The 27,906-nt window shown below is 36.5% G+C and overlaps 1 protein-coding gene across 13 annotated transcripts in view; it reads left to right on the top strand.

The window, feature by feature from the left end:
• The window catches only part of SOX5 (SRY-box transcription factor 5), a 1,095,444-nt gene that overhangs the window by 993,359 nt on the left and 74,179 nt on the right, over positions 1-27,906 (top strand). For 12 of the 13 annotated variants that reach the window (XM_066264766.1, XM_066264755.1, XM_066264754.1 and 9 more), the window contains one exon: positions 15,803-15,949. The exons of the other annotated variant lie outside the window; for it this stretch is intronic. In XM_066264766.1, coding sequence (XP_066120863.1) covers positions 15,803-15,949 — 147 coding nt within the window. The remainder of the gene's footprint in view (positions 1-15,802; positions 15,950-27,906) is intronic. 13 annotated transcript variants of the gene reach the window in all.

Genomic DNA, 27,906 nt, shown 5'->3' with positions numbered 1-27,906 from the left:
TTTTTATTTTTTATTTATTGATTTCAGTGAGAGAGGAAGGTAGAGAGAGAGATAAAGAGAGACAGAGAGAGAGACAGGAACATTAAGCTGTTCCTGTATGTACCCTGACCAGAGATTGAACCAGCAACCTTTTTTCTTCTGGATGATTCTCTAACCCAGTGATTTTCAACCTTTTTTGAGCCACGGCACATTTTTTACATTTACAAAATCCTGGGGCACACCGCCTACCAAAATGACACAAAATGACACTCTAACACAGTACATATTATACATATAGTTAATAATATAGTTTCTAAATGTATTTATACTCACTCAGTATGAAACCTGAGCCTGTTTCGATTAACACAAAAGGGATATCCTGGCAGGAATGGTAGAAAGACACACAGGAAGCTCTTCCTCAACAGTTCTCAGTCTCTCTCTGTTTTTAGTTTTTATTGCAGTCAAGCTTGAGAAGCTCAGCTCACATAGATATGTAGTTGAAAATGGGAGCAATGTCAAATAGCTTTGTTGGCCAGAATGGGGAACTCCTTGGCAACAGATAACCAAAAACTGTCCAAAGGTAGATCAGCAAACTTTAGCTTTAAAGTTAGATAACATTGTGATGCATTGTGATGCATTGTATATCACCTTCTGCAGGGGCCTCTTTTAAAAAGAAAAAGGTCAAATATCTATTTACACAATCAGGATAGACATAACCAGCTGAGGCTGAGGCTTCATCTAGTGGTGGCAACATTTACCTCCAGTCCTGACCAGGATTAGAAATCGGGACCATGGGGAGGAGTAGCAGCTTCAACTACTCTTTGCGGCCACACAATGACAAGTGCGCGGCAGCCGGAGCGGGGACCTTCCTGGGTGTGGATGAGAGGTGGCCTACTATTGGTTCATCGCTAGTGGTTGGGATGAATCCTAGAAGGTGATTGGTCAGTGAGCATTCCCTGTGCCTCCACTCTTCCTGTCGCTGATAGCTGGAGAGATTGTGAGGGGAATGTTTATGTTCGGATGGAGGTGGCTGGCGGCAGGCCGGATAAATAGCCTCTGTGGGCCGTATCCGGCATGCGGGCCGTAGTTTGGGGACCCATATTTAATTTCCCCACAGCACACCTGACCATGTTTCATGGCACACTGGTTGAAAAACACCAGGGTTTTGTGGTGTTTTGTTTTGTTTTGGTGTTCATATATTAGAAATACGCTCTTAAAAATATAAAATATTTTTTGAAGTGTGAACTTCACAGAAACTAGCTCAATAACTTAAAGACATGTTTTTAACTAAATGAAAGAATTATGAATGAATGAACAAGTGTGTACACACACATACAACTTGAAGTTGCATTTGACCTGTTTGGGTTAAGAGTTTCACTAAATGTCTTTTCTTATTACTTGTAGTGAATCCAAACTATTGTGTTGCCTCTAACTCTATTGGATTGATATTTAAAGAACTATTAAATCTCTGGCAAAGTATCAAGTTAAAGGGAAAGAGCCAAAGTTGGGTTTTTTAATGTTTTTTTGTTTTGTTTTGATCACTAAAATAAACTATAGGTGATTTTATCTGATTTTGTATCTGATTTTTTTCTGATTAATTTTTTGGCATTAGTAACACCATATCTATTATTCTCTGAACATAAAATAATAGGAATAATGTTTACTAATTAATTTGATAAGACCATGGTGTGACATTTATAGAGGATTTTGTGAACCTTTCATTAGTTTGTGGAAGTATGATATTCTAGACTAGTACAGAATCAATGGTAAGTCAATTTGGTGTTGATATACTTTAAGGCATAAGTCCCAATTCTGAAGAGGAAACACTATTGAAAAATGTGTTCCCTCCCTACCAATGCATTTTAACTTTAAATCAGATTGATTTTATCTTTCACTATTTTTTAGCATTCTTTTTTATTTTTGAACTGGCTAAGATCAGAAATTGGTGTTTACATGCTGATTTCAACCAAATATTGAAGTGTTAGGTCAGAAGAGGAGTAAGAGATGGTGCAAATAAAAAAGAGAAATGTTAAGATTTTTTTAAAAAAGCTAATTTGTCACTTCACTCATTGAGTATGAACTGAATAGACTTCTAACCCTTAAAATACTTCTCTCTTTTTATTGCCTGGAATCTTAAGAGCTTTATCATTGCAGTCATAAAATGAAAATATACACCAAACCCTCAAAGGGCAAGTATGAAATTAAATTATATTTGGGCAGCTGTAACCTTTTAAAACGATCAGATTCCAGTTAATGTATTTCTTCCTGTTCCAAGTGCTGCCATGGTGTTTGATGGTGGGAAGCAGTCCAAAGGGCATTGGGAGATAATAAATTCACTGTAAATTTCACCCCAAGGCATGTCTCGATACACCAAGGCCTCCATTTAGCAAGGCTGACCTAAAACTCTTGTCACATCCAAAGGTCATTTAGGTTGGGGTTGGTGTGTCCCATCTATCTTTCCTTGATGTAAAGAGTGACAGTTGAAACCGAATTGAGCTCATAAACAGTCATCTGAATATGAAAAAGAAGCTAGTGGTGGAGTAGGAAGGGAAAGTGAAGGGATAACTTACAGTAGGACTGCAGAAATGCTTTTGCAACCTCAGTGAAGGGGCAACATGATCTCATAGCGCCTGTTTTAAAGCCACCATTAATTTGAAATTGGCATTTCTTGATTTGCTTGATTTAGAATCGGGTCTTCTTGCATCTTGCTTTTATTTACATGTGGTTCTAAAGCCTAGGATAACTTCTAGTTATTGCTTTTAAAAGACTAATATTTACAACCTCTTTTTTTGTTGTTGTTTTAAAACAACAATACTTCTTTCTGACTTTAAAACTGTTTTGAATTAATGGACAAAATGATCCAGGACATGGAAGCAAATTAGGAGAAAAATTGTTTCAAGGATATAAAGCTTCATGTAGTACTGAAAAATAATGTTTTTCTACTTCTCTTTTAATCATGTGCTTTTTACTATGATAAAATATGCATAACAATGCAATCTTAAACTGAACAGATGTATAATTCAGTAGCATTCTGTCCCTTCACAATGTTTCCAGAACTTTGTATTTGTCCCAAATGGAAATTCTGTACCAATTAAACAGTAAACGCCATTCTCATCACCCCTTCCCCAGCCTCTGGTAATTTCTATTCTACTTTTTGTCCCTATAAATTTGCCTGTTCTAGGTACCTCATATAATGGAATCATACAAAATTTGTCCTTTTGTGTCTGGCTTATTTTACTTAACATGATGTTTTCAAAGTTTATCCATGTTGTATCCATCCAATGTAGTTATCATTCTCAATCATGCACTTTAAAGAATGACTTTAGTTCACTTCAGAACAGTATTCATTTACAAATGTTAAAAACCATGGATATATAAATTCCCCTCACAGTAATTATATATAAGTAATACATAGTATCATATGGAGAAATATTAGACAACTACTGGATAAGTATTGTCTTGCAATTCTCTTGGAGAAAAATTTTAAAAATCCTTTTATTAAGGAAGTAGTCTCTGTTCATTCATATGCTCTCAGTGTCTAAAACAGTGTTTGGTCTATAATAAGTGCCCAATAAATATTAAATGAATCAATCAATATAAAACAGGAAAGTTGAAGTTACAATTGTTGATTATATCTCTAAACAGTTTTGATGATATATGAGAAATGTGTCCTGGCCAATTGAAAAAGAAGCCTGTTTTGATGAGAGGAGCTAACGAAAGTCAAAGCCCGTTATAAATGCAAGGTGTTACTAGAGTGTATTTTGTTATTTTAATTGATTTAAGAGTAATGTGTGATTTGGATAGTACAAATGGCTTCTTTTCAATATATCTGTCTTATTCTATTTAAATGGTCTAGAAAAACTAACTTTAGTGACTATGAATCGTAGCCAAATATAGATTTTTTAAAATATGGTTAAGTACTTGGTATAACTTATACAGGAAAGAGAAAATACTTAAATAAGAATGAGACCCAGAAGGTTGAAAATTATATATCCAGATTTATTCTACATTGATTTTGAATCAATTTTAAATCATGTAAAAAAGAATGTGATTAGGTAGATGTTATTCCAGTTTAAAGTGGGTTGTAGATGAACCAAACCCTTTCAACCAATTCTCCTTATTAGACTAATCTTGTGGAAATGCAAATCTAATTATGTCATTTCTCTTAAGCTTTTAGAGCTTCCCATCTACCTTTCCAAACATCCCTCCCACCCCACTGGAGACTCACTGGCTTCCCTCCAATAACCTGTGCCTGCCATGTTCTCTCCCAAGACAAGATTTTTGGCCAAGACTACTTCCCTATTTCCTATGCCATGTATGTAGTTACTTTTTTCTTTTTTTTTTTTTACAGAGAGAGAGAGAGTCAGAGAGAGGGATAGATAGGGACAGACAGACAGGAATGGAGAGAGATGAGAAGCATCAATCATCACTTTTCGTTGCGAGACCTTAGTTGTTCATTGATTGCTTTCTCATATGTGCTTTGACTGTGGGCCTTCAGCAGACCGAGTAACCCCTTGCTCGAGCCAGCGACCTTGGGTCCAAGCTAGTGAGCTTTTTGCTCAAACCAGATGAGCCCGCGCTCAAGCTGGTGACCTCGGGGTCTCGAACCTGGGTCCTCCACATCCCAGTCTGACGCTCTCTCCACTGCACCACCGCCTGGTCAGGCTGTAGTTAACTCTTATTTGAGGTAATCATATTTATAGGAAAACCTTCCTGATCAGTCTGAGCATATTATAGCTCTTAGATACTCTTAAAATGCTAAGAGTTGAGAAGAAAACCAAACTGAAACAACTTTTTACTGACAGCAGCCAGGGGGAAGAAGGAAGATGAAACAGCTAAGAAAAGTGTCCTCTTGAACACTTGTCACTTCTGGCTCTAAATCGGTAATAATATAGTTTTTTTATCATAAGAGCCCAGCCTCCATCAGAAGCAGTGTTAGAAGTGCCCTACCCAGGCTTGTCCAACTCTTTCACCCAAAGCCCCAGACCCTACCTCTGTATTAAAATGACCACACAATAGGTTCATAAGACATAGAGATTAGGCACTGGCTATTTTGCTCAGTGGGTAGAGCATCGCCCCAGCATTGACAGGTTCAATCTCCAGTCAGTGCACACAGGAGAAGCTTTTCTCTCCCTCCCTCTCCTTCTCTCTCTCTTCCTGTCCAGCAGCCAGTGGCTTGATTGGTTTGAGCATGGCCCTGGACACTGAAGATAGCTAGAGTGGTTCAAGCATCAGCCTCAGGTGCTAAAAATTTTTTGTAGCCGAGTATCCCAGTCAGGGTGCTTGCAGGAGTCTGTCTCACTATCTCTCCTCCTCTTACTTAAAAAAAAAAGACATAGAGAGTAAGAGTTACAGGCTTGGATTCTAACCTTATCTTTGCTTCTTACCTATGTTACTTTAGGCAAATAATTTTTACTTTATCTGTTCTTTAATGTCCTTCTTCACAAAATAAGAGTAATACGTATTTCTTAAGGTTGTTGAGAAGGTTCAGAAAGATTCATCATAAGTTTGACACCAATTAGCATCCATTTCTTAACTTTAGCTATTATGGGTTTTTTTTTTGCTTTGTTATTATTCTGTGTCCATATTTCTCCTGACATTTAAACTAATATATCTTAATTTACCTACTCAAATAATGAACACTAATGTTAACATGTAATATTTTCTTAATCTTAAAGGTTTAAAGGGAAAACATGCAGGAAAAAAATAAGGGGGAAACCCATAGGACAGAGTCCCTTTTATTTTAACCTATCATGTGTGTTGTCTATTAATACTAGCAGTAAAGCAAAACAACTAAAGAAAAAATACTTCCTGAATGACTATGAGCTTTCTTCAGGGAGAGTGTAGTTCTGTCACCAGAGATTCAAGAAGTCCTTTATTCTTGAAGCCTTAATCCTGGCCTTGAAAGTTTTCATCGACTCTGAGCTTAAGGAACATCCCTGTTTCCACTGGCCAGCAAGAAGGGCACTCCCAATGTGATGGCAGGAGATGAATTCACCACATAAAATTTGAGTTTGGAAAAAATTTTCACATAGTAACATGGCTATCCATGTAGCAAGTTTGTATGGCACATGCTAGAAAGGAGAACTCTCAGGGATACTCAGACTTCTAGTTGATTAACCTTTGGCAAGTTATTGAACCACTGTGAGCCTTCATTTTGTGTACTGAGCACACAGAATTGTTCCGGTGCCCCCTGAAGCAGCAACACAGGCTTCTAGGCTGGCACAGCATGGTCACTGAGAAAAGTGTGCCTGTTGCTTACCTCTCCTTATATGTGCCGTATATTGTCAAGAAGCTAGCAATGATGCATTCTGGAAGTGAGTCTGTTTTTAAAGAATGTGCAGAATTATATATAGTCTGATTTAATATGTACTAACAATCTCTTTTCTTATTGAGATAAAATGCTATTTTTAATGTTTTGATAACTATTCCCTCCCTCCCAATCTATTAGAATAAAATGAACAATGATTTCACAATTATAAACTTAGGCAAAGATAAGTGTTTGCTTTAAAAATCTTGCTCATAATACTCAGCTTTCCTGTATTAAATGATGAATATCTGGTAACACTCGTACCTTCCCCCCTGGTAAACAAGCACTTCTTTTCTTATTGATACTTTGAAGGGAATTTCAGCAATGTTTTCCCCCCATAAATTAAACTAATTACAGATATGAGTATTGTAACTGATATGTCAAGATTTGAAAAGATTTCCAGCCAGTGTCTTTCTTACCTTGCCAAATGGAGATGTATTTACTTGTTGGTGACTTCAGGAAGAGATGCAGTGTTCATCCCTCACAGTAATGAACAGCAAGTCTGGAGCAGCATAAAAAGGGTCAATCAAATAGGTCATACATCATATGGGGAGGCAGATGTTGGAACATATTGTAATGGATTACTGTGCAGTACATGGTGATGCCTTGTGGAGGAGAAAGAGGCGGAGGGAGGGAGAGAATGAGAGATAAACTATCAGTTGGTGTTTTCTTGCATGACTCTCACAAACAGATCTGGTTCTTTATGGAACTACTTCCAGTATAAAAGACAAAATGTTTTTTTTTTCCCTCACTATTCAAGATTTATTGGTGTGTAATAAAGGAAGAAAGCCTTTTACTCCAGTACATTTGAAATGTTTCTTATTTATATGTCTTGGTGTTTGCAATATGATAGAAACAGCATGAGAGCATCATACCTGTGAAAAAGGTCTTCAGATCTATGTAAGTTCAAATGCATTCTTAAATTTTTAGCCGGATGCCATTTTCACACCCTCTCAACACTCCACCCCTAACTGATAGCTCCATATTCCACCCAAGTATCACACCAAGGGGGACTGAGTTGGGAATAAAATAATAAGGATGGTCTCTGTCTTACTAATATTTGGTGATAGCAGCTATACAAAGATAACATAATAGGTTTTGGGTGTGTATTCAGTATAGATTTTTTTTAATTACAATTTACATTCAACTTTATTTTGTATTAGTTTCAGATGTACAGCCCAGTGTTTAGATAATCATACACTTTACAAGTTTTTCCCCCTGATATTTCCAGTACCTACCTGGCACCAGATAGCTTTTTAATGGTAAAACTGCACTACAGCCAGGCATAATATTTTACTTTTTTATTCCAGCTTTGCCAAGATATATTACCCAGGAGTAATATATATAAGGATATATATATATATTATATATAAGTAATATATATATATATATGTGGGTCATAATACTAGTAGTTACTGCCTTGCAGCCCCTACCGGCAGCGTGTTGTTTCCTCAGATGTGTTTTTTAAGTGGCTCATGTGTTTTCTTGGAAGCAGAGCATTCCGTTTGCTCCTCCTGCTGTTTTGAACTCAGCTCTGCATGTCAGCTGACCATCCAGCCTTTTGGTGGCTTTATCCACTCAGGTCACTTCCTTGTATAACTTGCTTTTGAAACTCCTACATTCCAATAGCTCTGACTTGTTCATTTTTTAAAATAAACACCATTAATATGGCTATTAGTTTTTCTCCCTTTGGACAAGTGTGTAGTAATTCTAAGTTTACTTATTCTTTCAGTTTGTTATATTTCTTGCTCTCAAGTTTCCTTAGGAATTGTGTCCAAATACAAAAGATCCTGGATCTCCCACATTGTGAGCACTTACTTGAACATGCCCCTCCAAGTGTCACTAGATAGTGCCTTGTGTACCCAGACTGCTACTTACTTCGCTTTCTTGGAATAAACTCCCCAGTTGGAACTTTTAAGTGGAGATGAAGAGAAAGCTCCTACCAAATTCCCCAGGTACCTTCCTCCAGCCAGGTTCTCTGTGCTTTCTGTTAGACCTGCTGGAGCTGCAAGGCAAATGCTTCTCTCTGGCAGGCCCCTGCCCCTTCAGTCGGTTAGCCACCAAGAAGGTGGTGAGAGAACTCGAACCATCTACTACCTACTCCAGACATTGCATTCTGACACAGAACTGACCATGAGTCTCAATCTTGAAAGCTAGCTGTCAGCTTTGTCTAGTCTTCATTTCCTTACAGCCACCTTAGTGGTGAATAAAAATCATGAGCTTTCAGAGCTCACTTTGACATGCCAGTACTCCTTGATGGGGACAAGAGCTGGTTTTCCATCAATAGTCACTGAGCTTTCTTTCACTTTTTGGCTATTCTGACTAATGCTGGGGTGTACGTGGTATATGGATATCAGTCCCAATCCCTGCTTCCAGTTATTTTGGGTATATACCCAGAAGTGGAATTGCTGGATCACATGGTAGTTCTGTTTAGTTTTTTGGTGGATTGTCATACTGTTTTCCATAGCAGCTGCACCATTTTACCTTCGCACTAGCAGTACACAAGGGTTCCAGTTTCTCCACATCTTTGCCAAATTTGTCATTTTCTGTTTTACCTTCCTTTTTTTATTTAAATAGCCACCTTATGTTGTGTTTTTTATTTGTATCCAGGTATGTTTGGATACAAAACATACCTTTTATTTTGAAGGTATGTTTGTGAAGATGAGAGAATGAAAGATACTTTATTAAACACATTATTAGTTTGACTTATAAAATATAATTTTTTTAAATAAATTTTCCATGTGATTTTCTATTTAAACTTTTTACCCCAGGATCCAGTAAATTTAAGGCTGGTCCTTTTTTTCTTTTTTCTTTTTACAATATACTTGAATAACATCAAAAGGAAGAGTTAACAATGTTAGGGAAAGAAAGTCCATGTTTAAACTTGTTGTTTTGATAATTTTCTGTGAAGAAATATTGTGAAAAATAATGTGCAAAGCAAATTTATTCACATTGAAATATGCTGATATGTTTTGAAAGATTTTCCCTAGTACATTAGTTTCTCTTTAAACTCCACATTTAAGTTACATTAAGAAGCTGAAATTAAGCTGTGAAGATAATACTTACAGAGCCTTGAAATTGATTTCTGAATTTATTCCACACAAATGTTATCTCTGTCCTTTCCCTTAAAAAAACCAACAAATGCTTTTCTTATACATCACATTTAGCATGTGTTATGTTTGATTTATAATTTAGAAGTACACATTTACCTATTTTTAAAGTCAGGGTAAATGACAGTGCACACATTTAAAAATTTTAATTTAAGTAGTTAACACAGCGCATCCATATCAGCTTATATTGCCAGATTTTAGTACCTGCCTTTAAAAAAAATCACCTGACATTTCTGTAAATATATATGAACTTCAAGGTTCTATTAATCAGTTTGTTTTTAGCTGTATAAAGTTATTTTTAAAATTTAGGTCTATATGTTTGCTTATTTGAGAGTTTAGAAGTCACTACTAATTTCTTAATTAAGGCATTCTTGATCACCAAGGGTGATAAAGGACTTGAGCTTCCAGCCCTGTACCTAGTTAAATTATTAGAATAAATTAAAACAACCTTATTGAATTCATTGGATTAAAAATATGTAAAATTCATTTATAGTTACTGTATACCTCTTTTTTTCTCTCTTTTATATATTGATGGTAGATATAAGATATCATTTGGAGGAATTGACTGTACTTATAAAAATAATTGTAGTTAATTCAGCAATAACATTATTAAATGGTTTTGCAGTCTGCTAGCACTTCCCATTTAGATAATGGCAACGTAAAAGTTCACAAATTTTTTGTAAAGGATCAGTCTGTATTGCCATACAGCATTTAGGAAAGACAATGTTTTCAGTCATAATTTTAATGTCCTTTTTTTTTTTTTCAGTGCTTTTTGTACCCAGTTCTCCTATCTAGTGTGAAGTTGGTGATAAAAGGAGGAGAGATGTAGGGAGTAAGAAAAAGGGAGGGTAAAGACAAAGAGAATGGTGGACATGACTTATTTTGCATTGTTTTCCCAGTAAAATGAATGTCCATGTCTCTTAATCTATGCCTGCAGTAAGGGAAGATAAGATAGTTGAATCAAGCCATATACTATCATATGCTACCGACTCCTGAGTACTTGTCAGAATTCAGAGTCAGCCCTGTCTCCTGGGCCTTTAAAAAACTTGTATTTTTCCACATATCAGGAATACCTGATAATAGATTCTAGTCCAAATAGAGAATTAAGCTTTGACTTAAGCTGTAAAAAATGATCCCCCAAAAGTTTACATCTATTAAAACCATAGCTCCTACTAAATAACATTTCCTTTTCTAAACAATAAATATTTATTTAAGGTGCAGTAAGTAGTGTATATCCACTTATCAGAAATAGGTATTTCTCATTTGTCTTTTGCAAAATATTTAAAATATTTATATGCTTAAAATCTTGGTTCTAATGTCTTTTAAAAAGATATTAAATTTTTCTAAAAAATTAACCATTTTTTTCCTGTTCATAATTACAAATTAACTTATTTACTTACTATTAAAATTATGGCTACAATGAGTAAATTAAACTGCCTTTTGTTCTTAGCTGATAAGATTGTGAAATTAATTTTCTTTGTCCTTTTGAAGAAAATGAAATGAATAATTGAGTTTTATCAACACCACCAATAAGCCTTTTCTCCCCAATGCCTTAAATAGTAAAATGATGCCAATTTCTTAACAAATCTTTTTAATTTATATAATTATTATCAGTATTAACTATATATTAAATATTTCCTAGGACTGTAGTTTTATTAAAAATACATGATATTATTTTATGCCATTCATTTCTGTCTTTATTTATTTGTTCTTTTTCCTGCTCCTAGGATTTTCTGAGAAAGCATTAAATAATGGAGTCATAATCCCTGCCTTCAAGAAGTTTACTAGTCAGTAAATAGCTAGAGGGAACAAAGAGTGATATTTTCATCACTACCTAATGCTTTGAATCCAGATAACTCCAGATGGCAATTAGGCGCTAGGCCAGTAGCCAATGGGAAAAGTTGTGTTTTTAGCAATTTGTGGAAAATAACTTATTAGGGAGAAGTGGCAGAGATTTACCATTTTAAGGAATTAATGAAATAGTCTACCTTAGAATTTAAATAGGCTCTTTTTTGGCTTTTTCACTCCTGCATTGAAAAGCACTAACCACTAGTTTATATTATCTGAGTAAAATGGTTACCTTCATAAGAAACTACAATTGTATCTAACTGGTTAAAGCCTTGTTATCTAAATATAATTGTACTCTTTTCCTCAAATTACTACTACTTAATTTTGATAGCCCCGTAACTTTTTATCTTACCTTGTCTTTATTTTAGTTCAAAACATCCGACATATTGGTTTCAAACATTCAGTGGCTTTCTTTTTTTTTTTTTTTTTTTAAATTTTTGTGAAGGTGGAAACCGGGAGAGACAGTCAGACAGACTCCTGCATGCGCCCGACCGACCGGGATCCACCCGGGGCGTCGCTATGTCACGACCAGAGCCACTCTAGCGCCTGGGGCAGAGGCCAAGGAGCCATCCCCAGCGCCCGGGCCATCCTTGCTCCAATGGAGCCTCGCTGCGGGAGGGGAAGAGAGAGACAGAGAGGAAGGAGAGGGGGAGGGGTGGAGAAGCAGATGGGCGCTTCTCCTGTGTGCCCTGGCCGGGAATCGAACCCGGGACTTCCGCACGCCAGGCCGACGCTCTACCACTGAGCCAACCGGCCAGGGCCTTGGCTTTCTTTTTTATACATATTAAATTTAAACTCTATTGCTTGCCTATAAATTCTGCTTTTCTATAAGGTGAACTAAGCTTACAGATCCAGTACTGTTTTTATTCTCCAGGGCACATACTCAATTAGGTCATTGTCCTGTGTACTAACTACCTCTTTTGACAATTCACTGATACACACTCTCCTGTGTCCCCTTTGCAGCAACTAGCTCACTCCTGCTCTTGTACCTTCCTCTAAATTATTCTCCCTTTTCTTTATTATACCTACTATAGGCCAGAGTGTTAATATATAACATAGCAGGATGTTAATATATACACGCATATACTAGTTAGTATCTTGCTTGGCATATTTAATTAATTCCTTATTATTTATTTATCAAGCATTTTTTTTTGCCATGTGTTCTTCTGAGTGTTGTATACATGTTATGTAATTTGGTTCTCATATCCCTGAATTTACAGATTATGGATTTGTGCCTGAGCTTAGTTGCTCAGGAACTGGAATTGAAGTTAACTTACTTGTAACTGTTCCACTATAAGTAGAAACCATGGCCCTTAAAGAAGCTTAAAATGCTAAAGAGACAAAAATGTAAGCTTATGGAACAATTTGAGACAAAAGTTAGCATTACTTATATATAGTTATACATATATAAACATGCCTATAAACATATAAGCACCAAGAAGACATTACATCATCAATGAGCAGATACAATTTAATCTTAGGTGTTTCTTTTTTTTTTAATAAAAAAAGTCATTGTCTGAAGTACTGTAGGGATGGGGGATGGAAATGGAAAAAGAATGCAGTATTTTAAATAATACAAAGAATAGAAAACCTAATACTCTATGGAGTTGTGTTTTGATTAGTTTTGAGATAAAGGTCAAGTTATTCTGCAAAGCAAAAGAATTATTCTGTTAGTCTGGTTAAACTCATGGTGTAAGCATTTTCTTCAAGTTTTAGCTTTTTATGTTTAGAGTCTCAATTTGTTTTTGATGTTTAGAACAACTTAACTGATATAGATTTATTTTTTTAATTTCTTTTTGCATCAGAGACAGAGAGGGGGACAGATAGGGATAGACAGACAGGAAGGGAGAGAGATGAGAAGCATCAAGTCTTCATTGTAGCTCTTTAGTATTCTTAGTTGTTCATTGATTGCTTTCTCATATGTGCCTTGACTGGGGAACTACACCAGAGTGAGTGACCCCTTGCTCAAGCCAGTGACCTTGGGGTCATGTCAATAATCCCACACTCGAGCCAGTGACCCCACACACAAGCTGGTGAGCCCATGCTCAAGCCAACGAAATCAAGGATTCAAACCTGGGTCCTCTGCACCCCAGTCCATCATGCTATCCACTGTGCCACCGCCTGGGCAGGCTATTTTTTTAATTTTTAAAATAATTTAGAAAATGAAATTTAATGGGGTGACATTGATCAGAAGGAGTGCGTAGGTTTCAAGTAAACATCTCCATAACATTTGAACTATTGATTATGTTGTGAGTCCACCACCCAAAGTCAAATGTAGATTTATAATATACCTTATATTTAATGCTGGGTTTTATCTACCATGTTTTAAACAAAATGTTATCCAGATTTTTGTTTATAATTATATTTATAAGGCCCTGGGCAATTGTCTCAGTGGTAGAACATTGGCCTGGCCAACGTCTTGGGTTTGATTCCCAGTTAGGACACACAGGAGAAGTGCCCATCTGCTTCTCCACCCTTGCCCCTCTTCTTTCTCTCTATCTACCTTTTCCCCTCCCACAACCAAGGCTCCACTGGAGCAAAGTTGGCCCAGGCACTGAGGATGGCTCTATGGCAGGGTCCCCAAACTACGGCCCGCCACAATGCGGCCCCCTGAGGCCATTTATCCAGCCCCCACTACACTTCTGGAAGGGGCACCTCTTTCATTGGTGGTCAGTGAGAGGACCACTCTATTTGGTAGCCCTCCAATGGTCTGAGGGACAGTGAACTGGCCCCCTGTGTAAAAAGTTTGGAGACCCTTGTTCTATGGCATCCACCTCAGGCACTAGAATAGCTCCAGTTGCAATGGAGCAACACCCCAGATGGACAGAGCATCACTCCCTAGTGGGCATGCCAGGTGGATCCCTGTCGGGCACATGCAGGAGTGTCTGTCTCTCTGCCTCGCTGCTTCTCACTTTAAAAAAATACAAAAAAACCCTACATGTATAATTATATATGTATATAGAATATGTAAGTTATGTAGTTCACAGGATGCTTGTTACTTTAGTTGGCTTTTCAATCCCCAGCACATTTCACACCTTCCCTACAACAGGGTCAACCAGTGGTTCTGCGATTATAGCTCTCATTGAGTACAGATGCGGATTATTATTATTGATTTTGCTTTAAGAACATGTAATAAATAAAATATTAATCATCTCTTGACTCTCTTGTTTTAAAATCAGTCATCACACATTTTAATGGATAGACAAATGAATTCATTTTTTTTGTAAGGATAAATAATATAATGGTAGCATTTTTTTTTTTTTTTTGGTACATTACCTCCCCATACATATAGAGCCAGGCATGAGAACTACTGTCAACTTCTTCAAATCCACTGAAATTTCCTGGTAACTTGTGAATAGCCAAATTAGGATCCAATGGTATTAAAAATTTCTGGTTTATTTGAAAATTTTAGCAGACCTAAAGTACATTTGATTCTCTAAGACATGAGGCCCTTTTATGTTTCTTTAATATAATGACACAAATTAAAATGTATTGAAAATAGATATTTCCTACTTCCAAAGTTTGGCCAATGAGGAAAATCAGGTGTGGTTGGTGGCAAATGCTGTGGTCTGGGAATAGTGAAAAGTTGATCACACTGGGGAAAAATGACCTTACACATTGCCCCCGTGCATAGACTTATTAGTAATTGCTTCCCCATCCAGACTTTAAGATGTTCACAAACTGTTAAACAGAGATGAAAAGAGTATTAATTTAAAATTTTGATATGACTATTTGAATCTAAAACAACCTCCTTGTTTTAAGATGCCATGTCACACAGCTATTGTTATCTAAGTAACATTTTCCTCTGTTATTAAATTGACTTCAAGAATATTTGATTGATTATTTAATAAGAGTTATTATATGAGGGCCTAGTTGAAGCGTCATGTTTAAACAGTACTCCTTAAAACCCTAATCCTCAAGATAATTCAGGTTTATCTGTGTTTATATATTGTGAATTGAAGTGGACTTTTGGCAAGCATCTTAATTTTTATCAGTGTAGGTAGAGTGACCAGATAATGTTCTTCAAATACCCTCTTTCCATTCCCTCTCAATTGTCTTCTTTATTTCTACACAACCAACAATCACACACACACACACACAAATTTTGTTATAGGTGTTCATTTCAACAGGTCAAGCAAAGAAGGCACAGGACTTGACACATGAATAACAACAAATTACTTTGTATATGAAACTTCAATCTTTTGTAGCACACCGTGTAAAATTTAAAATTGAGCAAAGAGAGGTATTGACCAAAGAACGATACACTTGCCTTCCAGAAATATTGCGGAAGAGTAAATATAAATGACTCTTACTTGCTTTAATTCTGTAGATACATGGAAGCTGAAATCTCTTATATGCGGTATCTGTTACTTCTCCCCTAAGTCATTGAAGTTTAAGTGACAGCTTCTTTCTTTAAATATTACAGGGCACTAAACAAAAATACTTGTAGGAAAAATACCACATCTGAATATAGGTGCTTTCTGAGGGGTGCAATTATTTTATCACTGGTAGTCTTTTTTTTAATTTATTTTCCCTCTCTCTTTTTCTTCTGTAGCAGTTATATGCTGCCCAGCTAGCTGCAATGCAGGTATCTCCAGGAGGAAAGCTCCCAGGCATACCCCAAGGCAACCTTGGTGCTGCTGTATCTCCTACCAGCATTCACACAGACAAGAGCACAAACAGCCCACCACCCAAAAGCAAGGTACCCTTTTGAAGAAGCTACACGTCTTACCATGTAGAGCTTTATTTCTCGTTCAGTGATACTTATTGAATATCTCTTACGTGCCAGCCAGTGGACTAAACTATGGGTCTTCAAGGTGATCAGAGTCTAGTAGGATTGGTGCAGTGTGCATGTAAATTATCATGCATTCATAACTATAGTAAGAAATGTGAATGAATCGATGATTTATAAGATAGGTATAGTGTACCCAAGTAGCTTACAGTGTGATAAAATAGATATCTATACTCTATGATACAAAGTCTGAGAAAGAGTTACAGATTAAACGCTTTGGATGTTATTAGGATAGATATATTACCTTCAGTAAAAGATCCTGAGAAAGGTTTCCCAATGAAGATGCACTTGAAATAGAACTTAAAATATGAGTACTATTAAGGCATATAAAAATTGTGTGGAAAGTGCATTTCAACCTATCTTCTCAAAAGTCCAAAGTCCTTTGCTGTATTATTAAGAGATAAATATATTTGGAAGTATAACTTGGCCCTGGCTGGTTGGCTTATTGGTAGAGTGTCAGCCTGGCATGTGGAAGTCCTGGTTTTGATTCCCGGTCAGGGCACATAGATGAAACAATCATCTGCTTCTCTACCCCTCACCCTTCTCTCTCACTCTTTCTTTCTCTTTGTGTCTCTCCGCCTCCCACAGCCATGGCTTATTCGAGCAAGTTGGTCCCAGGCACTGAGGATGGCACCATGGCCTTGCCTCAGGTGCTAAAATAAAATAGCTCAGTTGCCAAGCAATGGAGCAACAACCCAGATGGTCAGAGCATCGCCCCCTAGTGGGCTTGCCGGGTGATCCTGGTTGGGGACCATACAGGAGTCTGTATCTCTGCCCCCCTGCTTCTCTCTTATATAATATATATATATATATATATATATATATATATATATATATATATATATATATTTATAAAAAACTTAACTTGGACAAAGGCCTTAGAAGGTGCTTGAACAGCAATATGTGGAAATATATAGTACAAATTATTGTACACACTACTGACAGTAGGAAATATACATATGTCACTTCTAAGATCTCTTTCAGCTGTGCATGTTGTATACATAATATAGTCCTAAGGTCTGGTCTGTTTTCCTTTATAATAACAGCAGAACATACTTTTTTTTTTAAATCACAATTTACATTCAGTATTATTCTATATTAGTTTCAGATGTACAGTCCAGTGGCAGGAAATTATGTACTTTACAGAGTGGTGCCCCCAATGCTTCCATCATCCACTTGGCCCTACCTGTAGTCATCACAACTCTATTGAATCTCTTTCCTATACATTGACTCTGTGACTGTTCTGTTACTGCTAATTTATACTGCTTAATTCACCTTCTCACCCAGATCTCCTACACCCTCCTCTCTAACAACTGTCAGTCTAGAACATACATTTCCTAAAAATTGGTAATAATTATAACATGTAGTCAGTACTATTTAATTTTAAAGTAGTAATATTTTGATGTCTCATGGGCCAGCAGTTTTAATATGTACATATACAGGCTAGCTTTGAATAAAATAAATAGCTGTAGCAGCACAGTCATTGTTATACACAACTCTGTGAAGTTTTTTTTTCTTGATTTAATGTGATTTTACATCATGCTTTACAATAATGTTTTCCATTAGTACTTTTCTTTTTTATTTATTAATCACAGTTTACATTTAATATTATTTTGTGCAAGACATTTTGTTTTATTATTTATCATTTTAAACATTTTTATCATTAAGTCTTCTCCCCAAATCACTTAATCATGAAGCTTTGATATTACTCAACCTTATCTATTTATGCATCCATCCATTCATTTGTTCATCCATTCAGATATTTACTGAACATTTGCTACAATGATACTTTCTCAGGTAACTATGGGAAACATAAAAGTGACTGAAGGTTTGCTTTGCCCAAATTAGAACATTTCTTTATAAATGAGACACTCATAGAAGTCCATAGACGAAGTATAAAGATTGATTATTTAAGTTAAAGTTCTTCCATATTTTATGGTTTCACATACCTGTGTTTATTTATACTAGTGAACAAGTATATTGTTTCTATAGCTATCATTATATATAACTTAACAAATACATTTATATATTAAAGTTTCATTACTTTTTAAAAATTAGCCCTCATAAATTTTCTACATATAAAATTTAATAAAACTGTGGATGTCATATATCCTTCCATCTGCAATTATTATAAAGTACATAAAAATTTTAACCACAAATAAAATGCCTCTTTTTAAGTAGCAACAGTTTAAATGACAATATATTCTTTCTTTGCTCAGTATTCTCTAGTATACTGTCTACAAGTACTTATTATCAGAAAAGATGTCTTAAATAAGCTTGTCTGTTAGCTCCAGAGTAAAGTTGAGTGGGTTAAAAAATAGCCAACCTAATAAATATTACCATTGTCATTTAATAAAGAACATGGCCAAAAATAAATAAAATCAATAGTAAATACAGAGGGTCCCTTTCAAAACATGAAGTTTTAAATTTAATTATGAGATTTTACATTATGCTATAATAATGATACCCTAGAATTGACATTTATATGTAACGTAATAAGTATATTCACTTCACAAAGATATTTTGCTTCTATATAAGAGTTGTTTATTATTACATTTAAATTGTTATACAATTAATTTCTAGTGTCCTGGAGGTGTTTTCTGTGTGTTTTATTAGTGAATTTCTATATCTATCATATAATGTAGAATTATTTTATTAAAGAACTTTGTGTTGTCTGCATACCTACCTGTTATAATCCAAATTGATGGTTTGTATTGAAAGTATATTTATTGTTCGGAACACTGGCCTCCTAAGCCACATTCAGGTGATAATGTAAGGAAAATGATCTTACTGGCAGCTGTCAAAAATCATGGTCTTTGGGTTTTATTACCTGCCCTTTTTCCTAGGTATGCCTTTGCCTTTGACTTACAACTCCAGAGAAGGACACAAACAAAATTTATTTGCAATTTGCAAAAAAAAAAAAAAAAAAAAAAAATAGAAAGGAGACTCAAAAGGAGGGGGCTCCAAAAGACTGTAAAATTGTACAGCGTGAGTCCTCTGATGCATGCTGTTTTCAATCTGCTGTGTGCCAGTTGGAGGCTTGGGGAGTGTGTGTGCGTGCGAGAAAGGATAATGCTGAGAAATGATAGAGTGGCTGTGACCTCCAAGCTCAGCCTGGAAATCCAAGACATTGATTTCACTTAGCATACCTGCTGAGAAATCTGGCGGAGTTCAGTTGTAATAAAAGAACAAGATTCTGTTCTAATGGTAATGGCGTATGACAGACATATCACTTTGTCCTCAGCACCAGAGTGAGAGGAATTGAAGAAAGGTCACCTGATCTGCCTGTGGTGTTGTTTGAGTGCTGTACTGAGCTTTGAACTGCCACCTAGGAACATAATTATTTATAATATTCAATGATAAAGAAACCTTTAGAGAACTCACAGCACACCTCTGAAAATGCATACAGGAATTGGGTTCTGTGAATGTGAAAACACAGAAAGAAATCTAGTCTCTTCAAAATCTGCATTGGAGAACATGGATAGTATTGCATGTTAAGTTACATGTACGTCCTTGAATGTACTGTTTGCGAACTGTTTCCATTAATGGCTGACATGGTGTCATTGGTTAACTTTTTATTTTTTTTAATGCTTTGGTTTCAATTAGGCACAGACCAAGAAAAGATTTTTGTTTTCGTGGTCTGTTTTGCCAAAGATTCAAAATTTAGATCATTAGCAGGTTTTTAAAGTTTCTTAGATGTCAGATAAAAATCTTAATTCACGTACGCTTGTCTCTTTAACAATTACTTAATTTTTTTCTCCTTTCAATTCTACTTCAGGACAATTTTTTTTTTCATTGCCCAGTGAAAGAAAATATATTTAATTCTAAAAGATCTTCTAGTAGCTCATATCCTCACAGCTGTGTTTATGACTAAATATTGGTAAATAATTTTGAATGAAAGCATGAAATCTTGAACTTTTGTGCACAAGAGATCTTGTTTAAAGAAAAATTTTGAAATAATTTTACGTCTCATATTAAGGAAAATTATTTAATTAGGGTATTATTTAGCAGTATCAGCCCTTGAATTTCAAATATTCTTTTTCTGCTTTGAACCTGCTACATTGCTTAACAAATGTGTAAATCGATTTTTTTTATAGTTAGTTTTCTGCCACAGGATGAACACAGTGTATCCTGGGACTTTCATTTTTGTACCACATATTTTTTTTATTTTTTTTAAAGCTAAGCACTTTACTTTTATTTATTTATTCATTTTGGAGAAGAGAGAGAGACAGAGAGAGAGAGAAAGGGAGGGAGGAGCAGGAAGCATCAACTCACATATGTGCCTTGACCAGGCAAGACCAGGGTTTTGAACCTGCAACCTCAGAATTCCAGATCGACTTTTTATTCATTGTGCTACCACAGGTCAGGCCTGTACCACATATTTCTTTATTTAAATTATTTCTGCATTATTTGTTGTAGGCTTTTTTTGTGTGGCAGAGACAGAGAGAGTCAGAGAGAGGGACAGATAGTGACAGACAGACAGGAAAGGGGAGAGATGAGAAACATCAATTCTTCGTTGCGGCTCCTTAGTTTTTCATTGATTGCTTTCTCATATGTGCCTGGACCATGGGGCTACAGCAGACCGAGTAACCCCTTGCTAGAGCCAGCGACCTTGGGTCCAAGCTGGTGAGCTTTGCTCAAACCAGATGAGCCCGCGCTCAAGCTGGCGACCTTGGGGTCTCGAACCAGGGTCCTCCACATCCCAGTTCGATGCTCTATTGCTTGGTCAGGTGTTGCAGGCTTTTAAGGACCTAGATAGATAACCTTTGCTTTGTGATAGTAATTAATCTTTTGATAATATTAGTTTTATAAGAACAGTTATATATAAAATATACACACATATGTACATATATATAATTTCTATCCTTAAATTTTATTTTATTTTTTATTGAAGAACAATTATATTTTAATAAGAAAATCAATTTCAGCCTTAAAAGAGTTTTTTTGGGAGGAGAGTATTTTTTACTCACTTTTATACATGACTGAAACAATTGTTGGTAATATATGGGCTTTTAATTTCATGTTATCAAATCCTCATATGTTGTAGATATGCTAACCATGTGAAATTCATACTTTAAGCAGAAGTAGCCATCTCTTGGGAAAATTATAAGAACAGCTTGTAAATACTATTAAATAATTCTTAGTATTTAATGAAAACTTACTGCCTACAGTAACCAAGAATAGTTAGTTTAAAAAGCTGATGACAAGGGAGAATTTCTGGGTGCTTTTCTGTTAACCTTGTTACGACCTTTGTCATACTTCTTGTCATAGTTGTGTCTCTATCAATGACAGGAGCACATAGATTGCCCAAATCAATTTTTTGTTGTTGTTGTTGTTTTCAGATATTCTAGCAGTGATATTCCCATTTTCTCAGCAGTAACACCTGGGAGTTATGACAAGAAAAAGAAATATTTTTTTGCAACAAGCCAGAAACAGCCCTGGCCAGCTTACCAGACACAATCAGATTCTTTGTAGTATAATATCCTTATAAATATTGCTCCAAATTCAGAAACAAAAAGTGGAGCTATATTGTTATCTGATCCTGCTTCATGGGCACAGTAATGAAGATCATTTCTGATCGGCTAGCCATGTGCTTGTGTTAGTAATGTTAGAAGTGCCAATGACTCCTGTTACAGCACTTACTTTTTGTTGTAATGGCACCAATCAAATCACTTCATGCTATCAAGTAAGCATTATATCAATGCACACTGATCTGCAGGGCAGAATTTTGTAGTTTAATACTGTGAGTCACAAACTATGAAATACATACACACAAGATTATTGAGCAATATGTATGAGGATAAGAAATCGGAAGATAATTCTGATTCATCTTAATTGAAATTAGTTCTAACAGATAAAGCTTTTTCCTAACTTTGAGACAGTGTTCTAAAATTCCAAGTGAGGGCATGGGGCTAAATCCATACTGTATATCCATACCAGATTACACCACCAGCAACACTAACTATAAAAACACTTTTTTTAAAAGTTTGACGCCTGACCTGTGGTGGCGCAGTGGATAAAGCGTCGAACTGGAAATGCTGAGGTCGCCAGTTTGAAACCCTGGGCTTGCCTGGTCAAGGCACATATGGGAGTTGATGCTTCCAGCTCCTCCCCCTTCTCTCTCTCTCTGTCTCTCCCTCTCCTCTCTAAAAAATGAATAAATAGCCCTGGCCGGTTGGCTCAGCGGTAGAGCGTCGGCCTAGCGTGCGGAGGACCCGGGTTCGATTCCCGGCCGGGGCACATAGGAGAAGCGCCCATTTGCTTCTCCACCCCTCCGCCGCGCTTTCCTCTCTGTCTCTCTCTTCCCCTCCTGCAGCCAAGGCTCCATTGGAACAAAGATGGCCCGGGCGCTGGGCATGGCTCTGTGGCCTCTGCCTCAGGCGCTAGAGTGGCTCTGGTCGCAATATGGCGACGCCCAGGATGGGCAGAGCATCGCCCCCTGGGGGGCAGAGCACCGCCCCTGGTGGGCCTGCCGGGTGGATCCCGGTCGGGCGCATGCGGGAGTCTGTCTGACTGTCTCTCCCTGTTTCCAGCTTCAGAAAAATGAAGAAAAAAAAAAATGAATAAATAAATAAAATAAATAAAAAAAACAAGTAACACTAAAAAAAAAAAAGTTTGACAAGCCTGACCAGGTGGTGGCGTAGTGGATAGAACATTGGCCTGGGATACTGAGGACCCATGTTCTAAGCCCTGAGGTCGCTTGCTTGAGCACGGGATCACTGGCTTGACTGTGGGATCATAAACATGACCTTATGGTCTCTGGCTTGAGTTCAAGATTACTGGCTTGAATAAGGGGTCACTCAGTCTGCTGTAGCCCCCTGGTCAAGGGACATATGAGAAAGCAATTAATGCCGCAACTAAGGTGGTGCAATGAAGAGTTGATGTTTCTCATCTCTCTCCCTTCCTGTCTGTCTCTGTGTGTCCCTCTTTCCATATATATATCTCTCCCTCACTCACTAAAAATAAAATGAAATAAAAATAAAAGTTTTGACAAAAGTGTCCTTTCAAGATAAAGCACAAGACATCAAAGAGATTTCATAAGTTTGAAGTAGAGAAGTGCTAAGGCCTCCAGAGTAGCATTTCCATGATGGAAAGTTCAAAAAGCATGGCTCAGTTTAACTATGACTTCATTTAGTATCTTTTACATTTTATCTGGTCTTGAAAAATTTTGTCATAGTAGTTGCTAAGATGTCATTTTCAATATATAAAAGTTCCCTGAAGCTAGAAACTATTTGACTGATTCTTAACAGCTGTAGTATCCCACAAGTAACCTACCATGCTTCAGAAATGTCCATACAAGAGGAAAGTGACCACCATCTATGTATGCAAGATCAAATGTAATCACTGGTCCATCCTGAAACTGTTGGACCTGGTCTCTTCTGGACTTCATTTGTCCTAAAACTTCAGCACAGAAGATAATGTTAGTCTCAGCTAATCATAACCACATTCAAATTGGCCATTTCCTATTTTTATTCGTTAAACACTTTCTGGCCTATTAATTAAATGCTTGAAAGTCCCTAATACCTTGCTCTCTGCAGCTGCTTTGTGCTTTGTTGAAAAGCTGTTGAACACTTTTATTCCTCTCATATTTCAATCTCGGTGAAATAGCGGTTCTGCTAGCCTTTGAGATGTGATATACATGTGTCATATACAAGAGGTGAGTTTGTATGAGAAGACTCTCCCCATAGAGTTAAATTTTTACTGTGGCCCATTATCATTATCATCACTTCCTGGGTGGGACATATTTACAGTGAATATAACATAGTCACCCTGTCATTTAAAATAAAAAAGTTTTCTTTTTATAGTCTCACATTGCTAAACTGAAATATGTTAAATTAAGTGTTATCAACAGAACCCCTGTGATGAGCCTCTTCCTTCCCCTTTCATCTGTATTCCGCTGACAGGAATCTCAAACAGCTAGGTACTTAAACAGAGGTTTTTTTGAGCACAGTGGTTTTAAATGTCCAAATAGGTCATTTGGTGATGCATTCTTATGACTCAGTAAAAGGGGGGTTGGTCACATGTGTGACATAAAAAACAATAAAAATTACAAAAGAAAGAGATAGACTAGTTATATTCTTGGCATAAAAAAGGCAAAATATATAGAAGGATTTAGGTAATGTCCTTTGAATTCCACTGGTCTGGCCTCTGTTTCCCAGTGCACTGATTTTGTTTTGACAGGAGCCTGTCCTGATGGCAGCAGCCAGCTCTGATGATCCCTGTCAAAGCCTTTTAATAATGCAAACCAAGATGTTGAGCATGTTGCAGACACAGGGAGATCCACAGAATCACATTTTTAAAATGAAAGTTACCCCCTAAAATAGGTCCAACCTGAACAGATTCATCGTCCAAAAAGCTATGTATTTAAAGTGTTTTAATTTTCAAACCAGGCAGTTAAAACCTAAATAGTATATGAAAGAAAGACAGATAATATGAAAAGATGTTCCTGAACAGGAGGAGTATGTAGTACAACTTCAGTGAACACCAGGCTCAACATGTGTTGAACAAAAACGTTCACGCCTGAGAGCTTTTCTCAAAGAAAGGCTGTATTGAGCCATATGCTAGCTTCAAAAGAACCAGGTCCTTGGGCATGCTGTCTAAACCGTCAGCAGCAGTGCTAGATGGAGAAGACACTGTGTTGCCGTCCTGAAATTGACAGGAGTGTTCTATAAAAACAGCTTTGGAAAGAAAAGTGTAAATTGTTTTGGAAGAACTTCCATTGGCTAGCAATAAAGGGGATGGGAGAAGATGAGGCAGGGATAGCCTGGAACAGGTGCATAGTCTGTAAGGAAGAAGTGTTTGGCTCTTTTAGCTTGTTGTGGTTAACCATCAGGAAAAGATTATGTCCAACCCAGTGTCAGCTTTTTGGCTATTCTCTCTAGAGAAACACCAATAGCCCCCTGGAAGTTAATTCAAAGGTTCAACATACATTTAGGATTGCAGTCAGTCTTCTGTTGGTTTCCACTCGTTCCCCTCTCTTGTCTCTTTCTATCACTCTCTAGCCTACTATAATTTAATTAAGGACATATCAGAACTTTCTCCTTGTCAAATGCTTAGTCATTACTATGTCAGAGAATAAGAAAGCAAAAAGTACACTTCTGTTGTTTTTCTTTTTAGGGAATCATTTAGCCTTTTGACTTCCTAAAACATTCTTCAAGTCAATTAAAATATTTTATTTTCTGTTCTAAACAATTGATCAGAGCCTCATTTGAGCTACTGATTATTGACCCTTTACTCTTCTTTAGTCTTCCCCTGAATTGGAACTGTTTGAGTAGAGAATTGAGAAGTGACACTATGGAGAATTTCTCTAACCCTTGGATTTTATTTTCTATTTATTAAATTAAATATATTTTGCTTAAAAATGCTTTCATATTCATAACATAAGAAGAATGTTAATAATCTCTTTCAAAAACACCACAGAGAATAAATGTGTTATTAAAATTACTGTCTTATTTAGCTGATGAAAATAGTATATGTGCATATTTATTTATTAGATTTCATCAATAGATTTTTCTTGAGAGAGAACAGAACATTCTACTAATGCTTTTAAAATTGAACAGTTGATAGAAAACAATACAGGAATTAAAGATATAGATGTAAGAGTAAAAAAAAAAAAAGAAATGTTCAAAACCCAAAATATTCAAAAGTTTTATTTATTTAACAAACTGTATCATACATTTTGTTCATAGAATTATGTACACTTAAGTAAGAAGGAACCCCAGAAAGAATATAGTCCAGCACATAAAACTAATCATAAGGTCACTTTGCCTCTGTCTAGACTCCTAGGATGAGAAGGGAGTTTACCACTTTATAAAGTGGCATTATTTTATAAAGAGTAACTATTAATCCCTGGCTAGAGAGCTCAGTTGGTTGGTTAGAGCATCATCCCAAAGCACAGAGATTGCTGGTTCAATCTCCAGTCAGGGCACAGATAGGAACAGATCCATGATCCTGTCTCTCTTTCTCTCTATCTCTCTTCCTTCCTCTCTCAATAAAATCAATAAATAAACATTAAAAAAGAGTAACTATTAATATTACAATATTCTTATTTAAATAGAACTGTAATAAACTTTCCAGTATGTCACCTTGTGTTTCCACTGAAAGGCAACTGAACTTGTTAGTATTCTTTCAGTGGAAAGTGATAGAAAACCCAGCCCAAATGGATTAACAAAAAGGAAATATATTCACTAACATTGTTTTTAAAAGATTATTCTGAATTCAGGTGTGGCTTAATCAGGTACACAAACAATATAGTACATGGAATTGGTTTCTATCTCTTAGCTTTGGTCTTTTCTCATTTTTTAAAGGACTGTTTCTTTTTAGTGTTCTGTAGCACCCTATGCTACATCTACCATTCACTGATTCAACAAATCGTAATTTATGCTTAACGTGTGCCAAGTTCAGTTCCAGGCATTAAAATTATAGTAACTACAGTGAAGAACATAACAGTTTGTCCTCTTAAGATTTTGCTGGTAAAGGGGAAGAGACAAACTATGAGTAATTAAATAAATACATGATTTCATTTATTGGTAAGTGCTATGAAGAAAATAAAATGTGGTAAAATATAGAGTGCCTGGGAACATTGAGTGTGTTACAGGACAGGTACACACTCTGGTACTACTTAGTAGGACCCCTTCTGGTCCTACTAAGGCCAGCCAGTAGTGAATTCTTGACTTCATGTGGGAAATATTTCATAATACAAGTCCAGGTGATTTTGAGAGTAAGATTGTCAATGCTCGGGACAGTGAAACAAGAAAGGACCTAGAATAGAAAAAGCAACTTGTCTCTCTAATAACCTTATGGGAAAGAAAGGAGCCTATACTGGGGGAATTCAGAGAAAAGAGTTCCTTGGGAACAGGTTCAGGGGTTTAGCCAGGACAAGCTACCACTGTCCATTACTCCCTGATTGTCAGTCTCATGAGGACTCTTAGAGTTTAAGAGAGGCATGCCTGTAGAGGAAGAAAAGGGGTCGGGGAAAGGAAATGGCACAGGCATGTTCTGGGAGGGTTTTAAAAGCTGTTATTTATTTATTTATTTATTTTTAAATTGATAAGAGGGGAGATAATGAGACAGACTACCACATATATCCCAACTGAGATCCACCCAGCAACCCCTGTCTGGGGCTGATACTTGAATCAATGAGCTAATTTTAGTGCTTGAGGCTGATACTGGGACCAACCAATCTATCCTCAGCCTCTAGGGCCAACTCACAAACCAATGAGCCACTGGCTGTGAAAAAGGAAGAGGTAGAAAAGGGCGAGAGGAAGTAGGAGAAGGAGAAGGAAAGAAGCAGATAATCGCTTCTTTTGTGTGCCCTGACCAAGAATCAAACCAGTGAAATCCATATACCGCACCAACACTCTATCCACTGAGCCAACTGGCCAGGGCCAAGCCTGGGTTTTTTGAGAGTTTTCACTGGGCATTTATGGGAGGATTTCAACAGAATATTCATGAACTTTTTCAGTTTTGCTCTTTGAAGGCTGTGATCTCCACTGATTGGTCAGCCCCAGAGCAATGTCTTACTTAAGTAAGCTTACTTAACCCTTTGAGTACTATGACCATTCACGTACTTCCTCGTGCCTCCTGACCAACCAGAGTACAATCAATTAATTTATTTTAAAAATGTGTAAAACAACATTAAAAAAAATGCTCTTCTTTCCATAAATTGGTTATCAAACAAACATGATTTTAAGCTAATAAAACTGTAACTGAAATTAATTTCTATTTTTGAAAAAAAACTCACTCCCAGGGAACAGTGAGCATGAAAAAAACTTACCACTCAAAGGGTTAAGTAAGCTTAATTATTTACTTTCTTGGGGTAATATGTCTTTGAAACAAAGAAATGTTTTTCCTTTATTCCTTGGACC

This window comes from Saccopteryx bilineata, chromosome 1 (genome assembly GCF_036850765.1).
Source record: "Saccopteryx bilineata isolate mSacBil1 chromosome 1, mSacBil1_pri_phased_curated, whole genome shotgun sequence".
Classification (NCBI taxonomy): Eukaryota; Metazoa; Chordata; class Mammalia; order Chiroptera; family Emballonuridae; genus Saccopteryx; species Saccopteryx bilineata.
The sequence above is the reverse complement of the archived record's forward strand: the minus strand, read 5'-3'. Positions and strand labels throughout refer to the sequence as shown.